The sequence below is a fragment of the Poecilia formosa genome, unplaced genomic scaffold (assembly GCF_000485575.1).
Source record: "Poecilia formosa unplaced genomic scaffold, Poecilia_formosa-5.1.2 Scaffold128, whole genome shotgun sequence".
NCBI classification, from domain to species: domain Eukaryota; kingdom Metazoa; phylum Chordata; class Actinopteri; order Cyprinodontiformes; family Poeciliidae; genus Poecilia; species Poecilia formosa.
In genome coordinates, this window is record NW_006800067.1 from 775839 (window position 1) to 802441 (window position 26603).

The 26603-nt window shown below is 40.3% G+C and overlaps 1 protein-coding gene across 2 annotated transcripts; it reads right to left on the reverse strand.

The window, feature by feature from the left end:
* Positions 1 to 2681: 2681 nt before the first annotated feature.
* Positions 2682 to 22497, reverse strand: synpo (synaptopodin). 2 transcript variants are annotated; one of them, XM_007561544.2, is made up of 4 exons: positions 22393 to 22497; positions 16854 to 17871; positions 8163 to 10228; positions 2682 to 6405 (listed from the first exon to the last, which is right to left on the reverse strand). In XM_007561544.2, exons 2-4 carry the CDS (start codon positions 17014 to 17016, stop codon positions 5104 to 5106), a joined length of 3531 nt encoding a protein of 1176 aa, XP_007561606.1. In that variant the 5' UTR covers positions 17017 to 17871; positions 22393 to 22497; the 3' UTR covers positions 2682 to 5103. The 2 variants fall into 2 exon arrangements, with proteins under 2 accessions (XP_007561606.1, XP_007561605.1); XM_007561543.2 differs by lacking the exon at positions 22393 to 22497 and adding an exon at positions 22282 to 22370.
* Positions 22498 to 26603: the final 4106 nt, after the last annotated feature.

Sequence of the window (26603 nt, forward strand, 5' to 3'; positions counted from 1 at the left end):
AATGCTCTCCTCATTATTAAATTTATCGAGTGTCATTCTACAAAAAGTGCTTTGAATTAAATAAATTCATTGAAACATCCACCCTCCTATCTAAAATTCTAGTGAATTAATGATAAATCTTATGCTTAATATACATTTATTCCCAAAATTATTCATACGCCAGGCAGACTTTATATTTTCAACTGTTTCCATTAGGCTAAATACTTTATTTCCAATGGAAAATGACACAGACAACTTGTAAAACGGTAAGACAACGTAAAAAGGTATCAGTTTTGAAAATGATATGGTTTTATTTAAATGCTAAGAGAGGAATGGAATGAGAATTTTTTTTATCCCTCTCTACAAATCAATGGGAAAATAATATCTTCCTAAAAGTCTTTAAGGTTGGAAGGTCCCCCTTTCATCACTAATCTTTAGCTTTCTTACCAAGGAATTAAAGTTGGGACTTTAATGTATTTTGTTGTGACATTCTTTTGACATGTTTGGGATTATTTTTCTGTACATAGTAACAATATTTGAATTTAACATTTATACTTGTATCTATTGATTCTCCTCTTCACATTTGTCATAACAGGACATGAACACATGTAAAAAATATATATAATAAAAGCAAATGTGCATGTGCACAATTAACAATTACCTGCCAAGGTACTGACAGTAAGTCAGATTCACACACTGTTTTGAACAATCTGGAAAACTATCCAGTTTAATTTTAGCATATGATGTGGAACATTTTGCATTTCTGAAAAAATGCAAAAATGTTTAGACAGAGTTTTGATAGTAACATGTCAATATATTAAGATTTGAAATACAGTATAATCTCATTTGAGAAAAAGTACCATATATAACTTTTGGTTTGTTTATTTAGTTAATTACTTACTTATTGCCTTTTTTATAATCTGCTTTTGCAGCTTTCGTTTTGGTTTACCATACTGTAAAAAATACAAACTGTAACTATTTTAAAAAACAACAACAAAACAATTAGCTTGCATGACAAAAAAAAAAAAAAATAGTTGAAAGTTGCAAAAATAATCTAGATTTTTTTTTTAATTTGTGGAAAATTTGTACATTTTGTAATGAGAAATGCTCAGATATTTGAATAAACACAAATATTGGTTTGACCAGATTTTTTTTACTCCAGCAACAAAGAGAATATGACGCTCTAAAAAATTAGACTTATTTAAGTATATTTTCTCATATCCCTAATGTCTAATGGCCACACTTTAAAATGACACTTTGTTAGAAAGGAAGTAGATAATGTTGAATATTTAAGCTCGTGAAATGCTCAGAGTAGTGTAGACAAATTTGAACTTCAGTCTGAAGTCCTACAGATGGCAGTCTTTGAATCTGGTTTAAGTTTTCTTTTCAACTCTGGATTCTGGTGTTGGGGACATGCCACTCCCCAAATCGTTTGCTACAAACATGGTGAATTGACAGTGAACTCAGCTCTAAGCTATAAAGCCAAAGAAATGAGTCTTTACACTCTCATGAGGTGGGCCATTATTGATTTTTTGGCTTTATTTAATGAAAAAAAGTTCATGTAGCTTACTTCAGTTATCAGATTTATGTGGAAATAAAATAGAAAGGGATTTTCAAATCATAGACACTGCAGTATTTGTAAAATGTCCTAACATATTACACCATTATTTCATAACACTGTTATCATTTATGCTAGGTTATTCCATGCTTTTGATGAGAATCCACTTGGGAGCTGGAATCTGACCGTGGTCTTGAGTAGTTATATAAATATATACACAATTTTTCAAAAAATAATACACTGTTTGATTTTTTTTCAGGATGGTTTTAATAGTTTTACATTAGAAAAGTGAAATAAGCTCTAGAGTCTTCAAATTAATTTTAAATATTGTATAATTTGTAATTAAAACTAAGCATAAATGGTTGGAAAATAACAATTCTACTGCCTACAGGGCAACCCGTGACGCAATGACTTACAAATTCTCTAATATATTTTATGATGTTTGCAGGTAAATCATTTCAGTCAGTTTGAGGTGTGGACTGACTGAAAGGACTACAACACCTTTAATCATTGTTTTTTTTATCTTTCTATTCTGTTTTAATAATTATTCTTAATCTTATGGTCATTTATTAAGCAGAGTAGTTAGTTAACTCTGTGCCTGCAAGATGCCATAATCCTGAAACTTGAAAATAAACCCAAATTGTTAAACTCCATTACTGTGCCTGACAGATACTAGGAAGTATTTTCATACATTTCTGGGTTTTCTCAGAATATGAAGCTGTGTGTTGTGGAAGCAAATCTCCAATTGGCATCAGTCCAAATAACTCCACTAATATTGCAAGCTTGAGCTACGCTTGTACAAAGAAGAGGCATCATATTTTGGTAAGCTTTTAAGATAATCATATGTTTAATGTACTATTTTCTTTTCACCTGCATAGTTGCAAAGCTTCTTTAGCTTTTATTACATTTATTGATAGAGCAGGTAAAGTTCACTGCTGTTATCTTTCTTTTATAACGTAATAATCTGACTAAGAAGCCATTGCTGCTAAGAACATAATGTTCTCACCCCAATGATTAAACACATCTTTAAACTCCTACTTACCCTCTTATTTCTTATGAGTGGATGTTCTCAGGTACTACTACTGTGCTGTGAATCATGGTGTGCAAAATCATGTGTCAATGCATTTAAAGGAAATGAAACAAATTGCACGTTTTCAACAGACGTTTTATTGTGCATCAGTTTATTAATTGTGTTATGATATAAAACGAGTTGAATTAAAGAAACGCAGTGACACAGTCAGGTAGCCATGCAACCTATAAGCAAACTTAAACAGGTCACGATGTGTTTTCTTGGTATCTGTTCGAGGATGTGTGCAGGCTGCCCAGAGGTGACCTCGGCTGAAATCTATCCTTGACAGTGATAGGCTCAATCCTGCTGAAGGAGCAAGGACACCAAGGAGCAGAAGTTGCTGTCACTCAAAAGATACACAGAGTAAATATTTAGCAATGTGCTGATGCTTTCAGCCTGTGAGTCAGCGAACGAAAAAGCAATCTGTTGTTCTGTTGCAGGACCAGACAAGGTGGACAGGGTTACACTTCCTGAAGCAGAAACATAACTCTGGGAGCATTTACATTTGCAACTAATCGCCAGCTTCACCCTAACATGCAGCATTGTCCAGGACTGGTTGAAGTTCTATAGTAAGACATTTATTTGCCTTTTGTTTTAGCAACTCAAGCTTTTAATGACAATTTTGCCTGTACAATGAAATGATCACAAGTGCATTCAAGTATAAAAAGAAACTTTACAAGTTACTAAAAATGTACATGAGGCTATCATATGCGGCTGAAATATAATTCATCCTTTCCCTTCTCGCTCGCAACTCAACTCGGTTTCAAACGTGCTTCTGTCCTTTTCGCCATGGATTTTAATCATGTTTCTCCGTCTCCACTTGTCTGACATACACTTTTGCCTCTAAACCTTTTTCAAACAGACTCAAATATTTTAATCCGTTCCACATCAAAGATCCTACTAATATGGACTAAAGAGCAATAAGTACTGGTGATAGCAAAGGAAACATGAAGAAAATATTCTGAGAAAATTTTTAAAGCATTTCACCATACTCGATTAGACTTTACTTCCACGTCTTTTCTTTTCAATACACTCCACTTTTCTGTGCTTCCTTCTATGAAGCATACATTCACTTATTTCAGTATTTCATAAAACGTATGTACATGTCAGCTGGTTATCGCACTGTATAAATTGTCCATTGGATTTCATGTAAAGTTTGAGTGTAGTTTAGTCAAGAATGACAATGTGGACATTATGAAAGAAAGTTTTAGAAACTTAGAGTAACTTGTTAAACAAGTCGTTGGCCTTCATAGAGCTCACCTTTTGTCACACTACAATCATAAACATTAATGTGTAAAGAGAATTAAATCGTTATGCTTTCATGGATGGGCCTATGTGTTTCAGAAGATTAATCCTGCACATTAACCTAAGCAAATCCTCCGTAGGGATGATTTTACTAAGCGGAAATGGAATTTTGTCTTAGTTCCTATGAAGATGCATGAAGCTAAATATGGGCCGTACAAGAAGAAAACCATTTAGAGGCTACAAAAGACTTCAGACTAGGGAAATTCACCTGCCAGCAGGCAGGACATCAATAAACACAACCAGAGCTACAATAGAATGGTTTAGATCTAAAGATGTTCATAGTAATTATGGCTCAGTCAAAGTCCAGATCCAAAGTCAACTGAGAAAATGTGACTGAAAATTTGAAGCTCTAAATACAACTTAACTGAGCTTGAGCCTTTTTGCAAAGAAGAAGAACCAATGTTTATCGGCTCCAGACAGAAACGCTCTCCAAAAGTCATGCAAATATAGTTGCAGTAAAATGTGACTCTAGAAAGTCACATGGGGTCCTAAATATAAATGCACATTTTGTTTTTTGTTTTGTTTTAGTTCTTGTTTCAATTTGAAAACCACCATGAACCATTTAAAGTTCTAAAATTACACTAAAACACATTAGGGTTTGTGATTGAAGCATGGTAAAAAATGAAAATGATGAAGAGACCTGAAGATAACGCGCAGTACAGAAGAAATGAAATGCAACTGTAAAATGTGATCATTGCATGCAGTGTACTATTACAAAACATCAATAATGCTTTAACTAAAGCAGCGAAATGCCCACTAAGCTAAATGTTATTACTAATTTGATGTGCCTGTTTAATACCTGAAGTCTCTTCTTGCTATGCCTTTTCTCAGACCAGTCAGTATAATTAATGTAGTAATGACTGTGCAGGTGTGTTTGTTTTAAAAGTATAGTAGAGGCTATTTAAAACCTTTGCTTATTTTTTTGAGTACTTTTTGGTATGTCAGAAGCGTACAAGCCACAGCAACTGTGTTTCATAAAAAACTTGTTCTTGTCAGTGCATACAAGGAATGTGAGCCCCGTGGAAACCTAAAACTATTTTAATATAACATTTACTATGATTTAGGTCCAACAATTAGCTTCACTGAAATTTAAGGCAACTCAGTCCAAAACTCAAATTATCTTCCAAGGCCAAACAAGGGTCTATGAATGCTGAAATTCTGTTTTAATTGAACATCCAGTAGTTTAACAATCTCACAGGTCAGTGGAGACAGTACTTCTTTTGACCCGCAGGCTGCCGCCCCAACCACGGGGGCAGGTGTTGTAGGAATGTAGGCCAGGCGACCTGAGGCCCGAGTCCTCGGACTCAACAGAGGCATCGGAGTCGGTCAGAGAACGGGTGTTGTAGAGCCTTACGGGCGAGCAGATTCTCTGAGTCGGGGTGACAGGAGGGCTGGTGAAGGTGGGAGACTGTGCACCCAAGGACCTCTGCTGGAAGGGGCTAATTGGTGGTTTTTGCCAGTCATTTTGAGAGTTTCCCACAGGTGAAATGGGGAGGCCGTGACTGCTCGGTGCTCCAGGGGAGGGGCTGTTTTTACGTTTGGCTGCATTTATAATATTCTTTGCAAGGAGACGGTGATTTGCTTTTGAGTCTAGGTTGTTAACAATCTGGGACGTGCAGCGATTGTCTTTTTGTTGTCGTGGAGGGGAGGCAGCGGCCGTTGTGTGCAGAGGATTAGTGGAATGAAAGGATGAGCTGCTTTGAAACAGTGCAGGTGATTGGGAGCGGGGGCTCCATGGAGGGCAGACAGGAGATGTGGCTGCAAATATTTGCAGCGGTCTGGATGGGGAGACAGAGACAGCGGAGGATTGATTATTCTGGCTTACAGAAGGCGACTGGCATCTTGATCCCCAAGGAGGAGTTTGGGAAGGTCTGGATGTAGGACCAGGGGAAAAGGTGGAAGATTGGGTATTCTGACTCACTGCCGGGGATTGGCACCTTGATCCCCAGGGAGGGGAGATTGTAGAAGTGGCGACAGATGTGATGGAGGGCCTGGACACGGAGAAAGCCGAAGCAGTGGAGGTCTTGTTATTATTGCTCACAGATGGGGACTGGCATCTTGAACCCCAAGGAGGAGAAATAGGATAATGGGTTTTAGAGTTTTCAGACGGTTTGGAAAAAGGAATGGAGGCAGAAGTGAAGGACTGGCTGACAGCTGGGGACTGACATCTGGAGCCCCAAGGTGGAGAGCATGGAGAAATGACTGTAGCTGCTTGGGAGGGCCTGGATGCAGAAGTGGAATTAACAGAGGAAAACTGGCTATTCTGACTGGATATAAAAGACTGGGATCTTGCATTACTGGACAAATTGACAGGAGACGTGACAGAACGGATGAATCCACTGGTGGTGGTTGGTGACTGGCTTGTTTGAGAGCTGGAGATCCATGTTCTAGTTGCTTGGTTTGCCGGGCTGTTGAAGCGTCTGGTTAGGCTGGGTGTACTGGTTGCGGTGGGTGTTTCACCAGTAATTTCAACAGGGGATGACTCCTCTAATTCCTGTTGGAACATAGCATATGGTTCTGCTTTAGTACATGTAAAAGACAAAAACATCCATAAAGCAAAATCTTTCAGATTGCAGATTTAAGACTAGCAAATCCTTTTTATGGGAATTACAATGTTTTTTTTTTTTTGTTTTTTTTTGTGTGAGATATGATCATTATAGGATGTTCTCTAACTGACCATGGTGACACAACACACAGGTTAAATAATCAGAAAAGTACAAATGTTTTAACAGGTTTAAATTTGTTTTCATTTGGAGCTTCAGTTGCATGCCCACCACCTTTTAGCATTCCCGCCCTGTACAAGTGTTTCTTCAGTAAGCCTAGCCATTAGCACAAGTAGGTCTAGTGTTTAGTGTCTCTCTCAGGTTACTGTCATTTGGTCCTCCTGAGGTAGTTACCCTTTGCGGGGATATGAAATTACTCAACTGAAGCAAAGGTTGCAGTTCATCATATGTCCTGCCAATTAAGAACCAGCTATGTATGCTCAGGATGATAATATGTCAGAAGGGTGTTGTGTTGTAATTCAAAGTGCAAGTATCTTCATGTCAATGTCATGGTTATACTCCAAATGTTTGGAGCTTTGCAGTGAGACATAAACTTAAGATGTTTATGTTTAAATTCTTTAAGAGTTTAAAAACTGTTAAGATCAAAATCTGAAATTGAGCACAGATCTTTCTCTGTTAAGTCATCCCTGTATTTGATAGAGACGTACAGTTTTCTGGTAGCTTAGGTGTTCCCAGCTATAGCAACAACAACAAAAAAATGATTTAGCAGAGACATTAAATAATTAAGAGATGCTGGTGGTATCAGGAAATGATAGGAAGAAAAAAACAGAAGGAAGTCATTGCAAAGTCTTAGCATGAAGATTTAATCAGAAGAGAAACATCTCATTTTTGCACAGAACACAATCAGTTATAAGAGACAGTGAGCAGAAACAGAGGGAAAAAACAGTAAATCAATGTGTTTGCAAAGGAGCAGACAGAAACACAGCAGAATGAAGACAGCATTACTGCTTTAAGTTGGAACAGAGTCAAGAAACGGAAAATGATGCAGATATAAAGTAGCACAGAGTCCAAGTGTATATAACATGTGTTTAGGTAAATGAAGCTAGAAAGCTGGGAAATTGCTTGAAGACATGACGGCATTAAAAGATTTCTATTGCTGCAACTTTCATGGCTCTGAAAAGCGTTAAGTTACAAATCATAGATCACAAACCAGATGCTAGGCCATCTGTTAGGCGCCTTTGTAAGGCAGAATCCTGATGGTACCCAGTGGAGAACATTTGAGATTGTTTTCATGTTTCAAAACGTTCTTTAAATTGACGTTTAGAGAGCTTAAGTGCAGAGCTGCTTTCAGAATATAAACTTTCATTGATTACATAACAGCACAGTTTAAATTTTCTGAACTTAATCACTGCTGAATGGATTTTGTTTCTCAGAAAAAAATGCAATTATACTCTGTCTTACAGATCAGTTAGGATGCATTGACTTAGATAATTGTATCATTTGCAGGCCATTTCATCTCTAACTTAAATTTGCGGTATTATTTCATGGTAAATTTAAATATCATAATAATTCCTTCATGCAGCTACAAAAGCTGGTATTATGAAAAGGCACACAAACAGTCAAGGGTTTAAAGAAAGTGCAGTTAATTTTAGCTTCACTTAAATTATCTTCCGTATTGCAGCCATGTGATCCTTATCTATGAAATATTCAGTCTTATCTAAAAATGATACATGGTCGGTCTCCACACCTGTGGTGTAATTCCTGCCTTCTTGGCAGAAAATGTCGGCTTTGGTGCCTGAACTCCAGACCGAGGGGAGGAAACTCGTTCTGGAGGAAAAGGAGACATCGAAGAAGTGATCCTCGGATGTGGGGAAGCCGGATTTGCTGGGTATTCTGATCCTCTTGGGGAGGTGAGAGGCAACTGAGGTGACATACTGCCATAATAAGATGGTGAGGTGTTAGGTAGAGAAGTCTGTCTAGAAAAACTTTGGCTGCTGAGTTGGTTCTTTGCTTGTGGTGTTCCTCTGGGTAACGTGCTTAATGGGTCCTTGACCGGGTTGAAGACAAAGAGGGAAGAGTTGAGCTGATAGGGACGGTGTCTTGCGAGGTCCATCTCTATCTTGGAGCAGCCATTTTCTAAAGTAGTTGGTGGCTCTGGAACTGGCTCTGGTACTGCAACTTTTGGTTTTGGTTTTTGCTTGACGGCTTGCTGGGCCTTTAGATTTTGCGAAATCTGTGCGCTCACTTCAGAGTTCTTGGCAATGGCTTTGACCCTTCCTGGCATGTTCGATGGGTAAACCCAGGATGGTGGTAAAGACATTGTGGGGGAGGGAGACCTAATTTGTCCTGGATTCTGATTCTCAACAACATATTTCTCCATCCTTGATTGACGCTTGGCAAACAATTCAGCCCCCTTGCCTGACACATTCATGAGGCTCTGCTCTGGACGGTGGTCCAGCCTCGGTCTGGTCTTTGAGCTTTTGAGACAGGATGCCCACTCTGGGGCTCTTGCTCCCTCTGTCTTTACCTCTGCTTTGGCAAGGAAGTTGGAAGCTTCTGCTCCCAAAGCCAGTAACTCCTCTTCAGGTGCTGGTTCAGGGACAGATCTGTGTCCATGTTTCTTTCTTTCATCCGCTCCTTGCACCAGAGAGAGGAGCACAGGGTTTGGAGCAACCACTGGCTTCTCTTTAAATGTAAACATTGACTTCTTGTTTGCCCTTCTGGCTGCGCCTTCTTCTAGTATTCCTGTTTTGATTGGTGTTATCAGCTTCCTTTCTCCAGTGGACTGTGGAACAAAGGTGGAAGGCTTGGGAGCTGTCAGAGGGCCACAGTGGGGTGCAGGTGGGTGCTGGGAAACAGGAAAGTTGGATGGCGAAGGGCATGGAGGGGACATGGGAGGAGACATTGGAAGTGGACTAGTGTAGAAAGACTGTGGGGGTCGGTTTGTGAAGGCCGGCAGAGGAGGTGTTGGATATGATGGTGGTGGAGGAGGAGGAGAGAACGTAACAGGTTGAGTGGAAGAAGGGAGAGGAGGAGTGGCATAAGATGGGGGAGGTGGGATGTCTACAGCAGGATTGACTGAATCTGGAGAGAGCACAGTTGGTGGTGAGAAGAAAGGTCGAGCCGTTCTGTTGAGGAAGGCAGGTGTCTGCTTGGAGGGTGAGACTAAGGAAATCCTCTCTGAACCAGAGGTGCTGTGACAGCCATTAAGAAGCTTTTCAGAGGGAACAACTGCCGGGTGGCCCTCACTTGTTTCTGTCTTCCTTTCGACATGTGCCATCACAGCTGGATGAGAGTCATTACTTCCCAGAGGAGTTTTGTGCCTAGCATCGTCCTCTAGACCCTCGTGAATTTTATCCTTTATGTCGTCCTCTTCTTCCGGCTCTTCTTTGACAGGGAGGAAGTGTCTTTCCTGGATATCATAGTTCTCCGTGTCTTCATCTTTGATGAAATTCTTATTTTCTTCTTCCATTATGCCACCAGTTGAAGGGCTGTTTGCAGCTGGCAAAAAGTGTGACTTATTATTATTTAAGTTCAGGTCTGCGTCCTTGTCCTCACAGCTCCTCTCTGCCCAGGTTTGCTTGTTGGACAAGGAATCGCTTTTCACATTCTCAGTTTTGTCCACCTCTGACCCTTGTCCGCAGCTTTCGAGCGTGAAGGCGTTCACTCTCTGCCTGCGCCGATTAAAAAGCTGCACACCCCTGGAGCTGGAGCCGGAGTTGGAGGGGATGGTGAGCTGAGCAGCAATGATGTGACTCTTCAGCCGTGCCTCCTTCAGCTCTTTCTCCGATAAACTGGCACTCCTGCTCAGATCTAATGAAACACAGAAAACAGGAAAAATGATATAGCTGTTTAGCCCCCATTCATTACAAAACACCACTAAACTTAGCTGAACTCGGCAAATGAAAAGACTCAAAACTAGTGCACACATAATTAGTTCTGATTCCATTGTTTTTTGTTTACATTTCCTTTTGGATCCATTATTATGTTTTAATCTGAAGAGTTTTGGCACTACAATACCGTGTTAGTATGTCATGGTTCTCAAACGATGGGACTGGTGCCATTACTAATATATGGGCTGTCTTTTAGGTTCACTCTAAAGAAATCAGAAAAAAAAATGCAAGCTATTTTTTTCTTCTCAATAGAAAAATGCAGTGAAGGCTTCTTTGAGAGCTCCCCATATCAACTTTAGTAGGCAGCAGCAAACCAGGAACAAGTGCTGGTGGCAAATTTATGTTGAATTCGGTTTAATAAATTACAACTTGGATCTTGGCATCACATCAAGCCCAACTTAACTGTGTCCATTTACTGCTTCCAAAACAAGCAAGATTTTCTTATGGACCTTCTTTGTGACTAGCATAACTGTTTTTAGCAAAAGAAGCCAATAATACAAGCATTTTATGCTTTCAAATATTGCATGCATGTTTACTGAAGACGTTTCACTGTGCTGTGTGTGCGAACATTTCACAATACACAAAAAGTCCAGTGCGCAGTTAATTGTTTAGTTTTAGATTTTTTATTTTATCAGAGACATATTGGATTTTATGCATAACCAGTGTATATGTAGTTTGCAGCTGAAAATTCATACACAGGATCTTTCTGTTAGTTCCTTAAAGTTGAAACTTTGACATTTCTGAGCAAAGATGTAATTGCAAGCTGAAACTGCCTTCATTAACTTACTCCTATAGTTGGGATCGCCAGTCAACAAACATATGATCCCAACATATTTTGCATTGATTGGCTAAGTAATAATAAAAGCAAAGCATATTTATGATGATGTAAGTACAAAAAAATGTTCAAATACACGATTTAGAAACAGCAGAAGTCAGTATGGGTGTACTTAGAAACTTTTATTTAAAAAAAAAAGACCCACTGCTATACAGAGATAACTCCCCAAGGATAACAACAAAAAATGTTAAAAAGGTTTTAATATTCAAACAACAACAAAAAAATTCAACATGTGGAATGTTTTTTATGAGTCTAGGTTTTAATATTCTCTTTAAAACCCACAATTCTTTTTTCGCCACATGGTTTAGATTGTTGTTTGGTTTGCTTTTGATTCTAACTGATGGGGCGAGAAAAATAGGGCTTTGTGGACATTTGACTCAGCAGTCTGCAGCTCTAGACAGTGAGCTAATAGACGAAGGCTGAGACACATATGAAACAAAAATGTTAATGAAGAGGCACAGCTTGTTGAGTAATAAAGTTATGGAAAAAGAAAAAAGTAGGTAGGGCAGCTGTTTGCTGCTGCAGCAAAAGTAGAGTCTGACAACCTTTTCCCCTGCAAGTTCAACAGTTTTGATCCAAATTGCCTCTGTTGAAACATAAACTGTGTTGTTTGAGCTTAAAAGCTTTATTTTCTAGGCAGTGGAACCATTTCCTCTGCCATCTGCAGTCGTCCCTCCCTGAGCATTCCTCCACGACTGAGAAAACTCCCCGCCTGCGCTTCCAGCATGCCTTTGGTTTCTCTCTGTAGCTAATTTGTGCAATACTGGAGCTCAAACCCTTAATAGACCACTTTTACAATCTACAGCTACCAAAAATGATTTTCTGAGACTGCTGTCTATAAACTCGCTATACAATCAAGAGTTTAAACATAGTAACTACATCAAAGAAGTAATAAAAACTTGATCCAGGCTTTTTTTTTTTTTTTTTGCCTTTTTATATAACAAATTGCACTCCAGGAAAAAGAAACTCTTTAGTGAGCACAGTAATGAATGGGTTGTCATGGAGATACATCTGGAGAATCATTCAACTATGTCATAATAATCTGAGCGGTGGAGAATATTTAAAGTTTTTCTTGGGACTTTTCTCAGACAAAAAGTCTTATAGATCCCGACAACTACAATATTTGACGTAATCTAGCGCCAGCCGCAATAATTAGGTGTAAATCAATCCTTTGTAAATCTGCTACGATGATTAGACTCTACATGTGGCTTTTTCTGGCATGTAAAATAACACCTTATCACATTGTGTCCGCAAAAAAAGAAATATCATGCAAATACACGTTACTTTCTTTCTTTCTGTCTGCTCTCACTGGTTGGTTTAACTCTCCCAGTTTGCAGTTATAAATGTCTAATGCAGCTTCATTCGTATATACATTTTCATGGGTGTTCTTGATTTTTTATCTTTTTTAAATGAGTTGAAGCTGCGTATTTCTGGACAGAAATCTAAAGCAATTATTCAGATTAAAACGGTCAGCCTACACCAATACATATATACCAGAGCAACGTTATCAAGCAACGTGCAGGTGCCAAGCCCATTTGGACCAAATGTAATTGATGCAACTGAATCCTACTGATTTTTTTCTTACAGTTAAATTCCTCTTTTCTACATGTCTATAAACAAACATTAACTAAGAGAAAACACAAAGGTAAGTTTAAGCAATACAGGTCACACGATTACCCAAAATGTGCAAGACACCCTGCAGAATTCAGTCAATGACATGAAAAAACATTCTGTAAAGTTTGCAGACAGAGCAGCACATTCAACACATAGCCTCTGACAAGTTACCTTTCCTCACCAATCCGACACAACTGCTCCTCTGTTAGGATTCAAACCACGACACATCCTCACAAGTTCCCTGAGAGTTTGCCGTTCTGTTCTACATCTGATCCACATCAGCGCCTAACCCCTCTTACCTTTTTCATGTCAAATCTCAGACCTCCGCTGTCATGTAGTACTTCCACAAGAGTTTACAATTATAACTGCGTCTGGTGGCTTGACACCCCTCGCCCCCACCTCACTTTTCTTTTTCTTTTTTTTTCTTTTTTTTTCTGGAGCAAGACTCAAGATCGGATTTCTTTTTCTCTGCAGTCCAGCAGGACGCAGACAGGCAGGGAGGCAGAGGGAGAGAGGGCAGGGAAGGGAAGGGAAGAGAAGGAGGGAGGGCTTGTAGCTGGAGGCTACACCGTCTGTCACTCTACCTCCACTTTGGTTTCATTTTTTTTCCAAATGTGTAGCACTTACTCACGTATGCTTTTCACTAAATAATAAAAGCGGAGACACCTGTGAGAGTGAAGCCCAACGCTTCTGTTGGGAGAGTGTTTATGTTTCGGCAGCAGCTTTCTACCGAGAGATTCGTCTTTGTTTTGACAGCTTTGGAGAAGTGTCCTGTCAATGGTAAGTATTGAGCAGCTTATCTCTGAAATGTCCTGTGATGGCTGGGGAGCCTCTGACCCTTTGTTGCAATCTTTGAAGTGCAACCCAGAGATGCCTCAGCTTATGTTTACATGGATTAGACCAGTGAGCCTCCACAGCTACAGCACCTGACCCCTGCTGCCCTCCACATCAGTCGGGATATGCCATGTGTGTTCACTGAGCATTCCCTCGGACCAAGTGTCTGCCCTCTTTGAACTGCAGCAGCCCTGAGCTCCAACCTGCAAATGCAGGACTGGAATTTCCTGTCTTGATATAAGGAGCCCTGCATCGTATTGCCCTCCCCTCATGTCTCCCTCACCTCCACTCCTGAACATTTTCTATCTCTTCTCCATTTCCCGCTGCCCCTGCGAGGGGTGGAGCACACAAGAAGAATTCCCCTTACAGCAGCAGAATTTGAATCGAGGGGGCCAACCCCACATTTGTGTATCAAAGGTCAGATTACCCTGTCGGATGTTATCTTTTTTTCTGGTTGATGGCCCGGAGGGGAGTGGGATGACAGCCCAGGAGCCCGTAGGCGATATGTGAAATGGTATGGAAAGAAGGGGGATTAACAGACGGGCCGTGTATCCCACCAGACTGACCGAGACCTAAACTCTCAGTGGTTTTCATGTGGAGCCATGTAAAAAGCACTTGTACCCTTTGAAATGTTTTACATTTTTTTTAATACAAACTGCATTTCACTGGGGTTTTGCCCAGTAGACCAACACGACATAGCCAATAAGTGTAAAGTGGAAAGAAAATGTCACATCCTTTCTGAGACATTTTTGAAACAGAACTCAGTTTTTTTTTTTTTTTTTTCCTCTGACCACATGCGGCCATCTTTGGTGTATGTTTCTATCGTCTTTTTTCACATCAACAGTGTTTGTTCATTCTTGATTGCAAAGTAGCGATATCTGTGATGATTTGTTTTCAAGTCTTGCCACAGATTCTAAATTGTAGATTTTTACGTTGACTGGTCTAGTTAAACAACTGAATATGCTTTGATCCAAACTATCCATTGAAGCTATTGTTGCATTTTTAGTCATTGTCCCGGAAGAAGTTGAGTCTCCATGTCGCTCTCATTTCGTTTGTTGCTTCAAACTGGTTGACTCAATTTATTGTTGCGTCGACTCCCATCAGCCTCCCCGAAGAAAAGCCTCCACGCAGTATAATGCTGACACCACTGTGGGCCACCATACTTTGTTCAAAGTGATGTTTAGTGTTTCTCCATATGTAGCATTTTTGCCCTTTTGGGCTCACAGTTAAATCTAAGTTTTTTTTTTTTTTTTCTGACCAGAGTTCCTCCTTAGACATACACGCTGTGTTCCCTGCATGTCTGGCGTCAAATTTTAAATAGTTCACGTTAAAGTTTTCTCTCAACAAAGACCTCTTGTTCTGTGCAGCGAATGACTGGTAGTTATTAGTCTCCTATCTGAGCTGAAAATCAGACCCTAAAAAAAAATCACATATGTACTGTGTTAAAATTATAAAACTTTATGAGGGCCATTAATCATAGCTACTTGACATGTTAATCAAAGCTGGACCACCATTCCTTGACATATGTCTTTCTGTTAAAACCATTCAAGGCCACAGCTCAGTCAATAGGGTCATAACTCATAAGCCTTGATTCAATTTTGGCATAACATGTGGTGATTCATGCAATTCAAATTAGACATGGCAAGCATTAAATTCTGTTTTTGAAAGATAAATTTAAAAAAAGGATAATTTTTCAACGTTACAACTTTCAAAAGTTCGAGTAGAAGCTCTAAACTCTTTTTCTAGTTGTATTTACCTGAGGTGGGCGCACATTGTGTGTTACAGTGACTGGGTTACTGAAATGAGAACATAACTAAGGCAAAATACGACAAAATATCTAATCTCCAAGTTAAAATTAAACATGGAAGATTTTTCCCGACATGCATAATGTCTTTCACGTTGGCCAAAAAGTTCAATTTTGGTTTCAGAATTGCCCCTATTTCCATGTGTTTGTTGTGTCCATGACTTGTGGCATATCCACTAGGATTTTCTTTAAACGGTAGCTTTCTTTTTGTCATTCTTGCCAGATTTGTGGCATCCATGTGGCTATTAAACAATTATTTGCCTTCTTCACAGTTCATTCAGAGGCATCAAGGAACATGGGCAACTTCTCTGGGCTTTTTTTTTTGTCCAGCTTATTAGTTTAGGTGGATTGCCAGGGAATGTTTTATCTCACTTTTTCTGTTTTCAGATGATTGATATGAATAGTGCTTCCTCTAAAGTCCAACAAAAAGGATATGTTTGTTATCATGACCTACCCCCCATTTTAAAGTTCTCCACAACGACCTGTGATCCTTGGTCTTCGTGATGTTTGCTCACAAAACTTCACAGAAAGCTGATTTATACTGCGAGTCAATCAGACAGATGTTTGCTCTACTTAATAACTGGGCAACCACCTAGATTTTATCTAAGGGGATGAATACTTTTGAAAGCCTTTGTCAGATAAATGAAATACTAACATCAGGGGACAAATTCTGTTTCCCTTTTCCTTATTTTTACTTTCAACTTCACGTTTCTGCAGCATTAACTCTTTAAGAAGCTGAGTTTTTATCAGCTTCTTTGTGCTGTTCTCAGTGACCTGTGAAAGCTAATTGCTAGGTAAGGAGTGATTGGAAGGGTGTTGGTGGCACACAGCTTTTTACATCTAGATAAGACAGTTTTTGTCTGTGACATTTCCATTATAATACACAATGACCAATTACTCAGCCTGAATAGTGTGTCTGAAAACATTGCCGCTGCCCACAGGAAGTTATTTTTATTGATATGTTGCTGTGTTTTCCACAGACTGAGTGATTTGTCACAGTGTGGCAACTTTTGACTTTTTTTTTTTTTTGTTCTTGTTTGTTTGTTGGAAGAGGTAGAAGGAGACAAATGTGAATGTACAGCTCCAAGTGGCTTTTCCCACAATGCTTATCCCACGATTGTCAGCTTCTGAGATGAATATTAAGACGTGTTTATGATTGTCTTTCCAATTCTGCTTTCCCAGGAGCAGATGTTTCATGCAGCTTTTCTCTGTGTCAGGTTGCATTGACAAGTCTGGACTTTTTTTTTCTCTCTCTCTCTCTCTCTTCAAAAGTTGGCAGTCTCAATCTTTTTAAGCAAGATTTATTCTCAGGTCAGTCCACACTAGCACATTAAAGCACCAGACAAATCTCTGGGAACACCACAGCTATATATATTTTTGTGTTGAAAGCTTTTGCTTTTACTTTTTTCTTTCGCATCCAAATAAGTCCATAAAATGCCAAAGAAAACAAAGACTTACTTGTTTTGCGGCTGATGCGCTGTGTGCTAAATCCCGTCTTCTCCCAGGATGCGTTGTGGTCGGTCTCAGTGGGCTGCATTTCTTGCTTTGACTCGATAGGTTTTCTCAATCCTCCTGGACTCCAGCTCACCCCTCTCCTGATAGATGTATGGCCTTTCTCCATCGCTATCCTGAATCAGATCCCTACGCCTGTATCCTTTCTTCAACAACAGCGTTTAATCACCTAAAAACTGAGAATGTGAGGCACTTCAGCACTCCAGGTTTCTTCTTCCAGGCATGACTCCTGCAGCAGCCGTGTTCCTTCCCCAAGCAGTCAGCTGAAATTTGGCGTAAAGAGTTTACTCTTACTTTGTTCCTTCATGAAGTGTTTATCTCAGTCTAATTGGACCTCCCAGAGGGTCAGCTCCAACGTCCTTTGGAAGAATTCCCGTTGGAGAAACAGCAACAAAAAAAATGTGGAGCAGAGGGCAAATGAAACTCCCCAGTTTTTTCCCCCTTCCCAGATTTTTCTCTTTCCTTTCCTCCTCTATTTTGGTCGGCAGAACATGCTTTTTTTGTTTGCGTCTCAGTCTGCAGCCCACAGATTACTTTGCCTTCCAAGAAAGGGATCTGCTCTTTATCTTGAAGATCATAAGTCTACGGTGACGTGAGGGGAAACTATGTATATGGAACTTCCTCCTGTTTAAGGTGCATGCGAGAGAAAAAAAAAAAACACTTCACTTTGGAAAGGTCATTCCAGAGGCTGTTTTGTTTTCCGTCTCCCAAAGTATTTAGCGAGAGCTGCTTTGTGCTTGTTTCTCATCCTTTAAAGGCCGACAGTTTATGGGGCAGGAAAGATTAGTTCTGTTTTTCTTGTTTTGGTAAATACCAAACTGCATCAGCAATGTCCTCTTTGGTTAAAAGCTTTGGTTTTGACTCGGAGAGAAAATAAATCCAAACTGCTTTGGGCTTATTGAAACTAGCATTCCTAGTTGATCTCTATCCTTAATTTAGGCAACATCCAGGTTCATTTACTGTCCTGCAAAGAAGGAAAACAGGCCCATTAAAGACAGGTGTAAAATGCTAAAGAAATAAAAAACAGAGTGCTGCAAATGTGGTCAAATCCCTGTAACTTTCTTTTTACATTGCAACCTTAAAATTTAATGTATTTTATTTGGATTTTACATAACAGATCAATAATGCAGAGGAATGTGTTTAACAATGTGGTGTTTACAATTGTTTATAAGTAAAAGTGTGAAAAATGACTGCACTTCACCCTGAAAGCATTACCACTGCTGTAAAATATGGAGGAGGTGCTGTGAAAATGATTTTTTTTTAAGCAGGGAGAATAAAACTGGTTAGATTTGATAGGAAATGAACAAAGCTATTTACAGTGGTGGATTGTATTAAAAGTGATCTATCATGCTTCCTTAAACAAAGGAGTATATGTCTATGAGCTCTACAAACATGTTCATTAAATGTTTTTGCAGAAAATAATTTTTTGATTATAACATTTTAGTCTCTGTTTTAGTTCCTTTCAGGATTAGCTGTTTTAGTGCCTCTTATTTCTTTAAATCCAGATAAGCTGATGCTGGCCACACCACACAACTCAACGCTGACGCTCGCATTTGAAAATGGCTGCAAACAGATGCGCAATTATTCCAAAGTACATATTTGAAAAGCAGTAGTGGGGCCTCCTCCACAACAAGCAAGAATGCAGTAAGTGTTTTCTGAATGGCAAGTCAACAACAAAACACTTTTCCAGCAGCTTTTATACTGCGTGGACAACGGCAAACCAGCTGACCAAATGTGCTGGAGCGCCGCTTGGGCTGGGGCTGGGGTTGCTATGAAACGGTGCAGTGACTCAACAAATCTAACAATAACTTATTGTCATAAAACGACTGGGTGTCTTTTTAAGCGCCTGGGTGTTTTTAGAAGCAGCTGAGGCCCGAAATGGATGTACAAAAACATTCAAATTGTGAATTTTGCATACTAGGTCTCTGTTAAAGTTTTCTTAGTTCACGCTAACTTTAATTGTGCTTTGGAGGGTAAATAAAAGTATTATTATTTTTTGTCCTTAAGGTTGAATTATTTTAAATCCATCTACCTTCTGCAGGGTAAAGGTTAAAAGAGGAAGCGCTGCGTTTATAAACTGCAATTAGCTCTTTAATATTTCCAAAGATGTAAAGTCACAATTCATTCAGGCCTGCAGTGAAGCTGTAAAAGTATCATCACTTCTGCCTCAGGGTACGTGATGTGATATGTGCCAGTTTTTAAAACTCCTAACCAGGATAAAATGACTACACAGAGATGATCCTATAAAGCATTTTATCAAGTCAGCAGCATTATGTTCCTCCCCTAAAGTTAATAAAAGCCGCCGGCAGTGATTGTAATGATAAACCGGAGTTTACACTTCCATTTCCTTGATCTGACTTGCCTCTCCTTGGATCTGGTCTGGGCTCCATTTGTTTTTGATAGTGACTCACCGCTATATCACAGAGGAGTCGGAGGCCAGTGCAAATAGCAACGCGCATAATTATGAATTTCCTCGCAGACACAGCAACTATCCTGCCTTTCATCTTTTTCAAAGGTGTGTGAGCACCTTGGCTTTGTTTCATCCTTAATGTTTTGACACCCAATGAGACTACAGCTGAGTCAAGGCCTGCTCACAGTCATCCCAAACGCAACACGTCCCCACCCCCTCCGCCCCCGCTGCAAGGGAGCTGAAATCCTCCACACTGCTTCGAACTGGCGCGATCCTGACAAGTGAGCCGAGATGAAGGCTGGCATTGTTTAGACGCCCTGACAATAGCTCTTTGAAACTCCCAGATGTGCGAACCGCATTCGGCTCGCTCCGCATCTCATTTGTTGGCTTTTCAGATGATTCTTCAGTGTCAAGTTTGTGACGCGTTTCCTCAGTGAAAGTCGTCTTTTGTCGAGCCAGAATTCGTGTTTACTGTAATCACAGGGAAGAAAGGTGAGCACATGTTGAGGTCTTGTCCGCTCGCCGCATCACCAGAATGACTAGAATATGTACAGATTGCTATCTTTGATACGGGATGAAAATGTTTATTAACTGTCAGACGAAAAGCAGATGTAGGACGCTCCAAACTGACAGCAGCAGAGATGCACACTTGACTCCATTTAAGGAAACAAAACACTGACATATGGACCACTGAAACCTACATCTGCTGCAAGGCTTTTAATAGTCTCTGCCTATTTCTCTGCAGATCTGGGGGGACTAAATTTACTCCAGACTATCTGTTGACATCTAACTCTCTCTAGCTTTCATCTCAACTTTCATACCTGAGCGGCAGGCAGAAGTCGAATCTTACCTATCAGCGCTCTGCTTCCAATTACAGGTACCTTGAAGTTCAAAAAAAAAAAAAAAAACACACAGTGGCTTTCAAATTTTCAAGTCTTGCCTCACATTCTCTATTGCTGTGTCCTTTGACTAGACCATCCTAAAAATAACTTAGTCAGCTGTGTGTTCACTGGCCTTTGAGATGCTGTTTGTTCCCTGATGTTTTCTACAAAAGCTCTTATGTTTTCACAGAACACTGAGTCTTTACTACAAATGCACACCAAATTTTTAAAACTTTTACTTGTAAACAAAGCTGAAAAAGTTTTCTCTTCTGTCCACTTAAAAATAATGAACTATTCGTGCTTATAAATGCCAATAAAATATATCAAATTTGCGAGCAACTGTATGTTTTTCAATGCCCTGCTGGCCTACTTTTGCCAGCAGTGGGTAGCAGCTTTCCTCTGCTACCTACAGCACCACCCTCATGATCACGATCAAGTACGTAGTTAACAGTTTAGTATGCGGGCCACTTCAGCTGTGATCTCAGGGCTCCTGTTTGTCATCAAAACATGATGGATTTATTTGATGACACGAAATACACAGCTCTCTGCAGCATGTGATGACACACAATGGAAACTGCCTTGGCAGCTGCAGAAACTGTAATCACTTATCCCCCACTTTTCTCATATTGTACATTTATTACAGATTCCCATCAGTAGACAACTTGTACTTAGCCACCTCATAGCTCATCTCCTGCATGTCCCCCCCATCCCCCTCAGGCATGGCATCTGTACATCATCAAAGACTGTGGTTGCACATGTGTTAAGGTATGTGAAATGCCTGGATGTCAGGTGAGCTTTCATTCCCAGCCAACTGTAAGACCCTAAAAGTGTAACAGTATAAATTACAGGGGTTACACCGAGGCAGCTCATCACAGCCCTGGCTTTATGTCTTTATGATCGGACGCCTCGGGGGCAGAACTCCTGTGTGTCTGTTATTTCTTGCCCTTTGCTTGGATCTTTTACACTTTGGCATGCACAAATCACTCAGCTGTAAATGCTAAAGGGTTTTAGCAGGGCCCTTTGCTCCTTCTCCCTCTTGATGAGACAAAAGAGCCATTCAAGAGCCCTGGAAGCACTGTGAAATGATTTCGGGCAGTGCTCTGAAATGGGCATTCCTGGCTCATAATTCCACAGTTTCAGGAGGCTGTGATGGCAAACGGGCCCCAGCTTGTGCAGCTCGCTGAGTGACACAGGAAAAACATTGCAAAAGCAAAGTCTCTGATGAATTTCTGAAGTGCCTCTTTGTATTTGTCTCCACAGTTCTTGGTATAACTGAGAGTGCGGTGATAAATCACGCCTTGAAAGAGCTTGTAGAGCCGTCTCAACTTCGTGCGCCAGGTCAACCTGCTCCCATAATCACAGATGGAGAAGTTCAAAGGACGAAAGATAAGTGCTTAAAGGAGGTGTGCATAAATCTGTGCCAGGAAGGAGGAGCTTTCCAAAACGATTTGAGTCAACTTCTGAAACCTGTAAGTCGTTACGGGGGTCAAACATTTCCACGTTTTAGATGAACTTACTGCATATGTTACCAGTGCTACAGGAACCTATCGCAGTCATTTTTCTATTACTATGTTTGTCAAAGCAGGTTTCTATTATTTGAAAGTGATTTAAAACAAAATATGCAAAAGACGTTTTATAGGTTCATAGATATGTACTGCATATGGCAGAACTAGACCCCCCGTTGCTCCCCTGTAAAGCACCTAATAACCCTCACCTGCGGCGTTAACAGGAAACAATTACAGATATGAACAAGTAAATGCAGTCTCCAGCCAGGTCTCTAATTGGATACACCCACTAAAGTTACACAGTTCAGCTCCAGTCTATAACTTAGCTGCACAGCAGGGTCTACACAGTCAGGACGATAGCTTTGAATATTAGTGCTAATGTAGGCATTCAACCCCCCCTCCTGCCCCCTGCAAGTCTGCAGCCTGCACACGGTGCAAAGCACCAACCACAGATGTTTGTCATCTACTCAGACAAAGACTTTCAAAGTTTCCCTCCTCTTCCTCTCCCCAGCTCACTGCATTCCCCTTAATCACACCCTCCCCTCCCCTTGCCTCTCTGAGCAAAGATCGCATCTTACCCCGTTCAGATAAATAAGCTAGGCAGCAGGTGACTTTAGTCTGCAGCAGTCGCGGTTTCACGGCAACAGATAAAATTCCTGGATTCAGAGCTCTCTGGTCATGCTGCTCACCTGTACTCCGGTGGGTCTGGCAGTGTGAGGCAGCGAGGGGTGTGTGCGCTTCTCTTTTCAGCTCCTGTGACTGCACACACCTCCCCCTTTTACCTCTCTGCTCTCTCTCGCTCTGTGTATGTCGCGCTCTCTCTCCCTCACTTGAAGCAGACGAAAGATAGGGGTGGGAGGGGGGTCAGCTGGAACACAGAAGACTCTTTGTCTGGAACTTTTTCATATGGTTTCCTTCAAGCTTGCATACTGAACACATTATGGTATAATATATTTTCATATTCAACAGACGGATGGTTGAGGGGCCAGTGGGGCCCACTCTGTTCTCCCCGTTTCTTCTCCTTTCTTGACCGTATTCCTGCCATGCACGTCGGGCAGAGAGGTCTTTAAAGTTAGAGAAAAGACCAGGTTTCTCTTAAACCCACATGATGCATTGATTCAGCTCTTACATACTTTCAAAGAACTCCAATTACAGAAGATCATGTCCTCTCAAGAAACATCAAGCAAAAAGCCTTTGAAGCCGGCAACTTTAAATTTCTGATCTTTGCATGTGAAGGTAGCTTCACTCACAAACTGAAGCAAAAACATATTTTGGCCTGTCAGTTATTAATAACTAAATAATATATGTTCAGGCCCCTCTTAGTAAGTTTGACATTTTGATTACTGAGAGTGAAAACTGCACACATAGCTGCACAGTAAGCACAGCAGGTCAGCTCTGCACATCAAAACATCAGTCTGCACCAAAGGAAGCATGCCTCCTGTTTATCACACATGAGCTCCCCTGAAAACATGACGAGCTTTTCACATGGAAAGCATCACCGACTCATATTCATTTCATTTTCAATGAGAAGCAGGCAGGAGGTCCTGGATGAATGAGTGAGGAGGCGACACACCCGGTGGGAGAAATCCTAACAGAAACGGGTCTTGCAGATGATTTAATGTTAACTGAGGTAAACATAGCTAAAATAGTGTCAGTGCTGAGCTCTGTAGAGTAGAGTAGAGTGGATTGTTAGGATCCCACAACATATCACGTCATGGCAACTTTTGTGCAACATCAGTAATGCATCGTTGGACTGCTTGGTCTGCAATATTTGTTTGCTTTAATATTCAAACTATCAGACATTCGTGCTTTCATACCAATAATATTTCCAGCCTTCTGGATGGAGTCTGCCCGCAGTAAATGCCAACAACTGGCTCAGATGCAAACTGAGATATGCAACTTATATCTTTAATGCAATGTTTCACTCTAAAATCCTCATTGCATGATTTTCTGATATCGTGAAGCCCTTTGTAATGTAGTGTTGTACAGTATATGTAGTTTATTACAGTATAATCTGTTGTGCTTATGCATTGAACGGTGTTGTATAGACAAGTGGAATGTAATGGTGCATAATGTAACATAGTATTATGCAGTCAAGAGTAGTTTACAGTAGTGCAATGTAATTTCTGTCGCATCGTGTTAAACTAAGATAACTAAATCTTAGTTTAGCTTCCTCATAAGAATTTCTCCCTTATCCTCCAAGCTGAGGTCTGTCTTTCTGCAATCTGTCACAAAACACTAATTATTAATCGATGGTCCGCAAAAGTTCACTTCTTCTATTCGTACGATTTTAAATGGTGTCCCACAGGGCTCAGTTCTTGGACCACTTTTATTTTCTATTTATATAAATAACTTGTGTGAAAATCTGTCAAATGCTTTTTATCATTTCTATGCAGATGATTTAGTGATTTACTGCTATTCTTCATCACTTGTACAGGCAATTCAGTATCTGCAGCTTGCTTTTAACCTAGTTCAAACCCGCTTACAAACTCTGAAATTAGTACTAAATGTGGATAAGACAAAGGCAATGGCTTTTTCAAACTCTAGAAAACTACCAGATATCCCTCTACTGCTTACCACTGCTGTAGGGACACAAATTGAGTTTGTCAATACCTATAAATATTTGGGCTTCATTTTAGATAAAGAACTTTCCTTTAAAAATCACATAGCAAATTTGCTACGAACACTGAAAATGAAGATTGGGTTTTATTACCGAAATGGTTCTTGTTTTTCGCTTAAAGCTAGAAGTAAATTGGTAGCTGCAACTTTCCTGCCACTCTTGGATTATGGTGATGTTTTATATATGAATGCTTCGACTAAATGCCTTCAGTCATTAAATACTGTTTATCATAGTGCTTTGAGGTTTGTAACTGGTAGCAGACGTTTCATACATCATTGTAAGCTGTATGCAGAAGCTGAATGGCCTCCTTTAAGCGTACGGAGAAACAATCACTTGATGATCCTGATCTATAAATCTCTACTCGGTTTGGCTCCAGCATATTTAAAATCTCTTTTACATACATCTGTTAATACCCATTCTTTACGTTCCAACAACATTTTTCTTTTGCATGTTCCACACTGCCGAACTGAAAAAGGAAAGCAAGCTTTCAGTGTGATGGCTCCTTCAGCCTGGAATCAGCTTCAGTCTGAAATCAAGATGTCAGATTTGATTTCACTGGATTTATTTCGAGCGATTCTTAAAAACAGGCAACGAGAATCTTTTAAACAGTGTCACTGTTTTTAAATTGTTTTATTCTGTTTTATAATTGTGTATATGTATTAATCAATTTTGTTTTGTAACCAGGTTGTTGTGTACTGCAGACTTCTGCCCAGGTCCCCCTTGAAAATTAGATCTAGATCTCAATGGGGTTTACCTGGTTAAATAAAATAAAATAAAGGAAAAGCAACTCCACAAAGTGTGCTTTCCCCTTTAAATACTTTTTATCAATCTGTCTGCAGCCTCTCTCTGACCCCATAGATCACATAGATTACACACAACAGAGTTTGACCTTTTTCAAGGGACGACGGTTTAAGAACCTTTGGATCAAGCCAGACATCAAACTCCGAAGATCCCTCCAGTATGATTGTCAGTAACATCTGGTTCTGTGTAACATGTCTGAGGCTTCAAATGATATAGATTCATAGATTTGTAGTTTGGTTGCATGTCACTGATCTCTGAAAGTCTTCTTAAACAGGAAAGTGAGAACCAGCAGCAGGCAGTAGAATGGGTTAGGGCAGGGAGACTGCATGAGTCAAATGTACATGAACAGCTGTCAGGCATTACGAGTGACATCTTAATCTCCTCTCAGTCATATATGACAAGATAACTTATATGTACTGAGTTATTCCATCTGCGGTTTTATCCACCATTTTAAAGGACAGGCCACACAAAGTTCACCTAAAGGAAAATATCTACTTCCTAAATCATTTGGGACTGTGGACATCCTTTCCGATTCTGGGCTTTGGGCTAGCTCTGATTTTGTTTTCATGTACCTCCTCTCTTGATGGATGGTCCTCCAAAGCATCTCAGACAATAAATCTGTTAGTGGCTACTTAAAGTACTCCATTGCCACTCCACCTCCTGAGACACTTGCTTCCTCCTGCTACAACTCTCCTCCTCTGTAATCTTTTATCATTTTCTTCTCAAACAGAATTCATTCCTCTTGTCCTTTTTTATTATACTTCCACTTCTGACTTCTTATTCCCCTTCTCACTATCAATCCACACCCTTTTTTTCCAGCAGAACCTCTGGACACCGTCTCTCTCGCCCGTCCTCTTTCATCTTGTTCTTATGTGTGTTAGACCCCATGCAGCCGGGAGAGCCGCCATTAGCTTCTGTGTTTCTTCCCCTTTTTCCCCCCGCTCGAGTCCTTGCCTCTGCTCCTCTGGCGTGACCGTCTGAGGGGCAGCTGCATGTGTGTGGGAGATCAGTGAGCAGAAAGGAAATGTTAGCACACATTCCTTCAGAAGAGGGGCATTCCCTGAAAAAGCAAAGTCTGAATTTTTCTCGCTGATCTGATTTGTATTCTGACTTAAGTTGGACGCAGGTACAAAGAAGCTTTCGGTGATTCGAATCATTCACATGCCCGTCTTTGCTCCCAAAGCAGCTTTCTGGTTTTAGTGGGACACAGCCACGGGCCCGTTCAAAGGACTAGCATAAACACAGAAACAGACACAAAAGAAGCAGCGATAATTCATGTTGCCTGCAAGCGTTTTGATGAGTGATCTCCATCAATTACCATGGAGAGCGGCCCTTGTCTATTGATGCACCAGAGGGGACGACTCCAAACTCAACTGCGTTGATTACAAGTCTTCCAGGAAACGATGTGTTTGCAGGGTTAATTTGGTTAAGACGCACACATTTCAGGACCGCTGTTGTTTATTTTCAGTGAATGAGACA

Coding starts and splice junctions, on each gene's coding strand:
- synpo (XM_007561544.2), bottom strand. CDS start 17,016: ATGGAGAAAGGCCATACATCTATCAGGAGAGGGGTGAGCTGGAGTCCA. Junction 10,229..16,853: donor GCGCATCAGCCGCAAAACAA/GTAAGTCTTTGT, acceptor GTGTTTCATTAG/ATCTGAGCAGGAGTGCCAGT. Junction 6,406..8,162: donor AGGCAGGAATTACACCACAG/GTGTGGAGACCG, acceptor ATGTTCCAACAG/GAATTAGAGGAGTCATCCCC.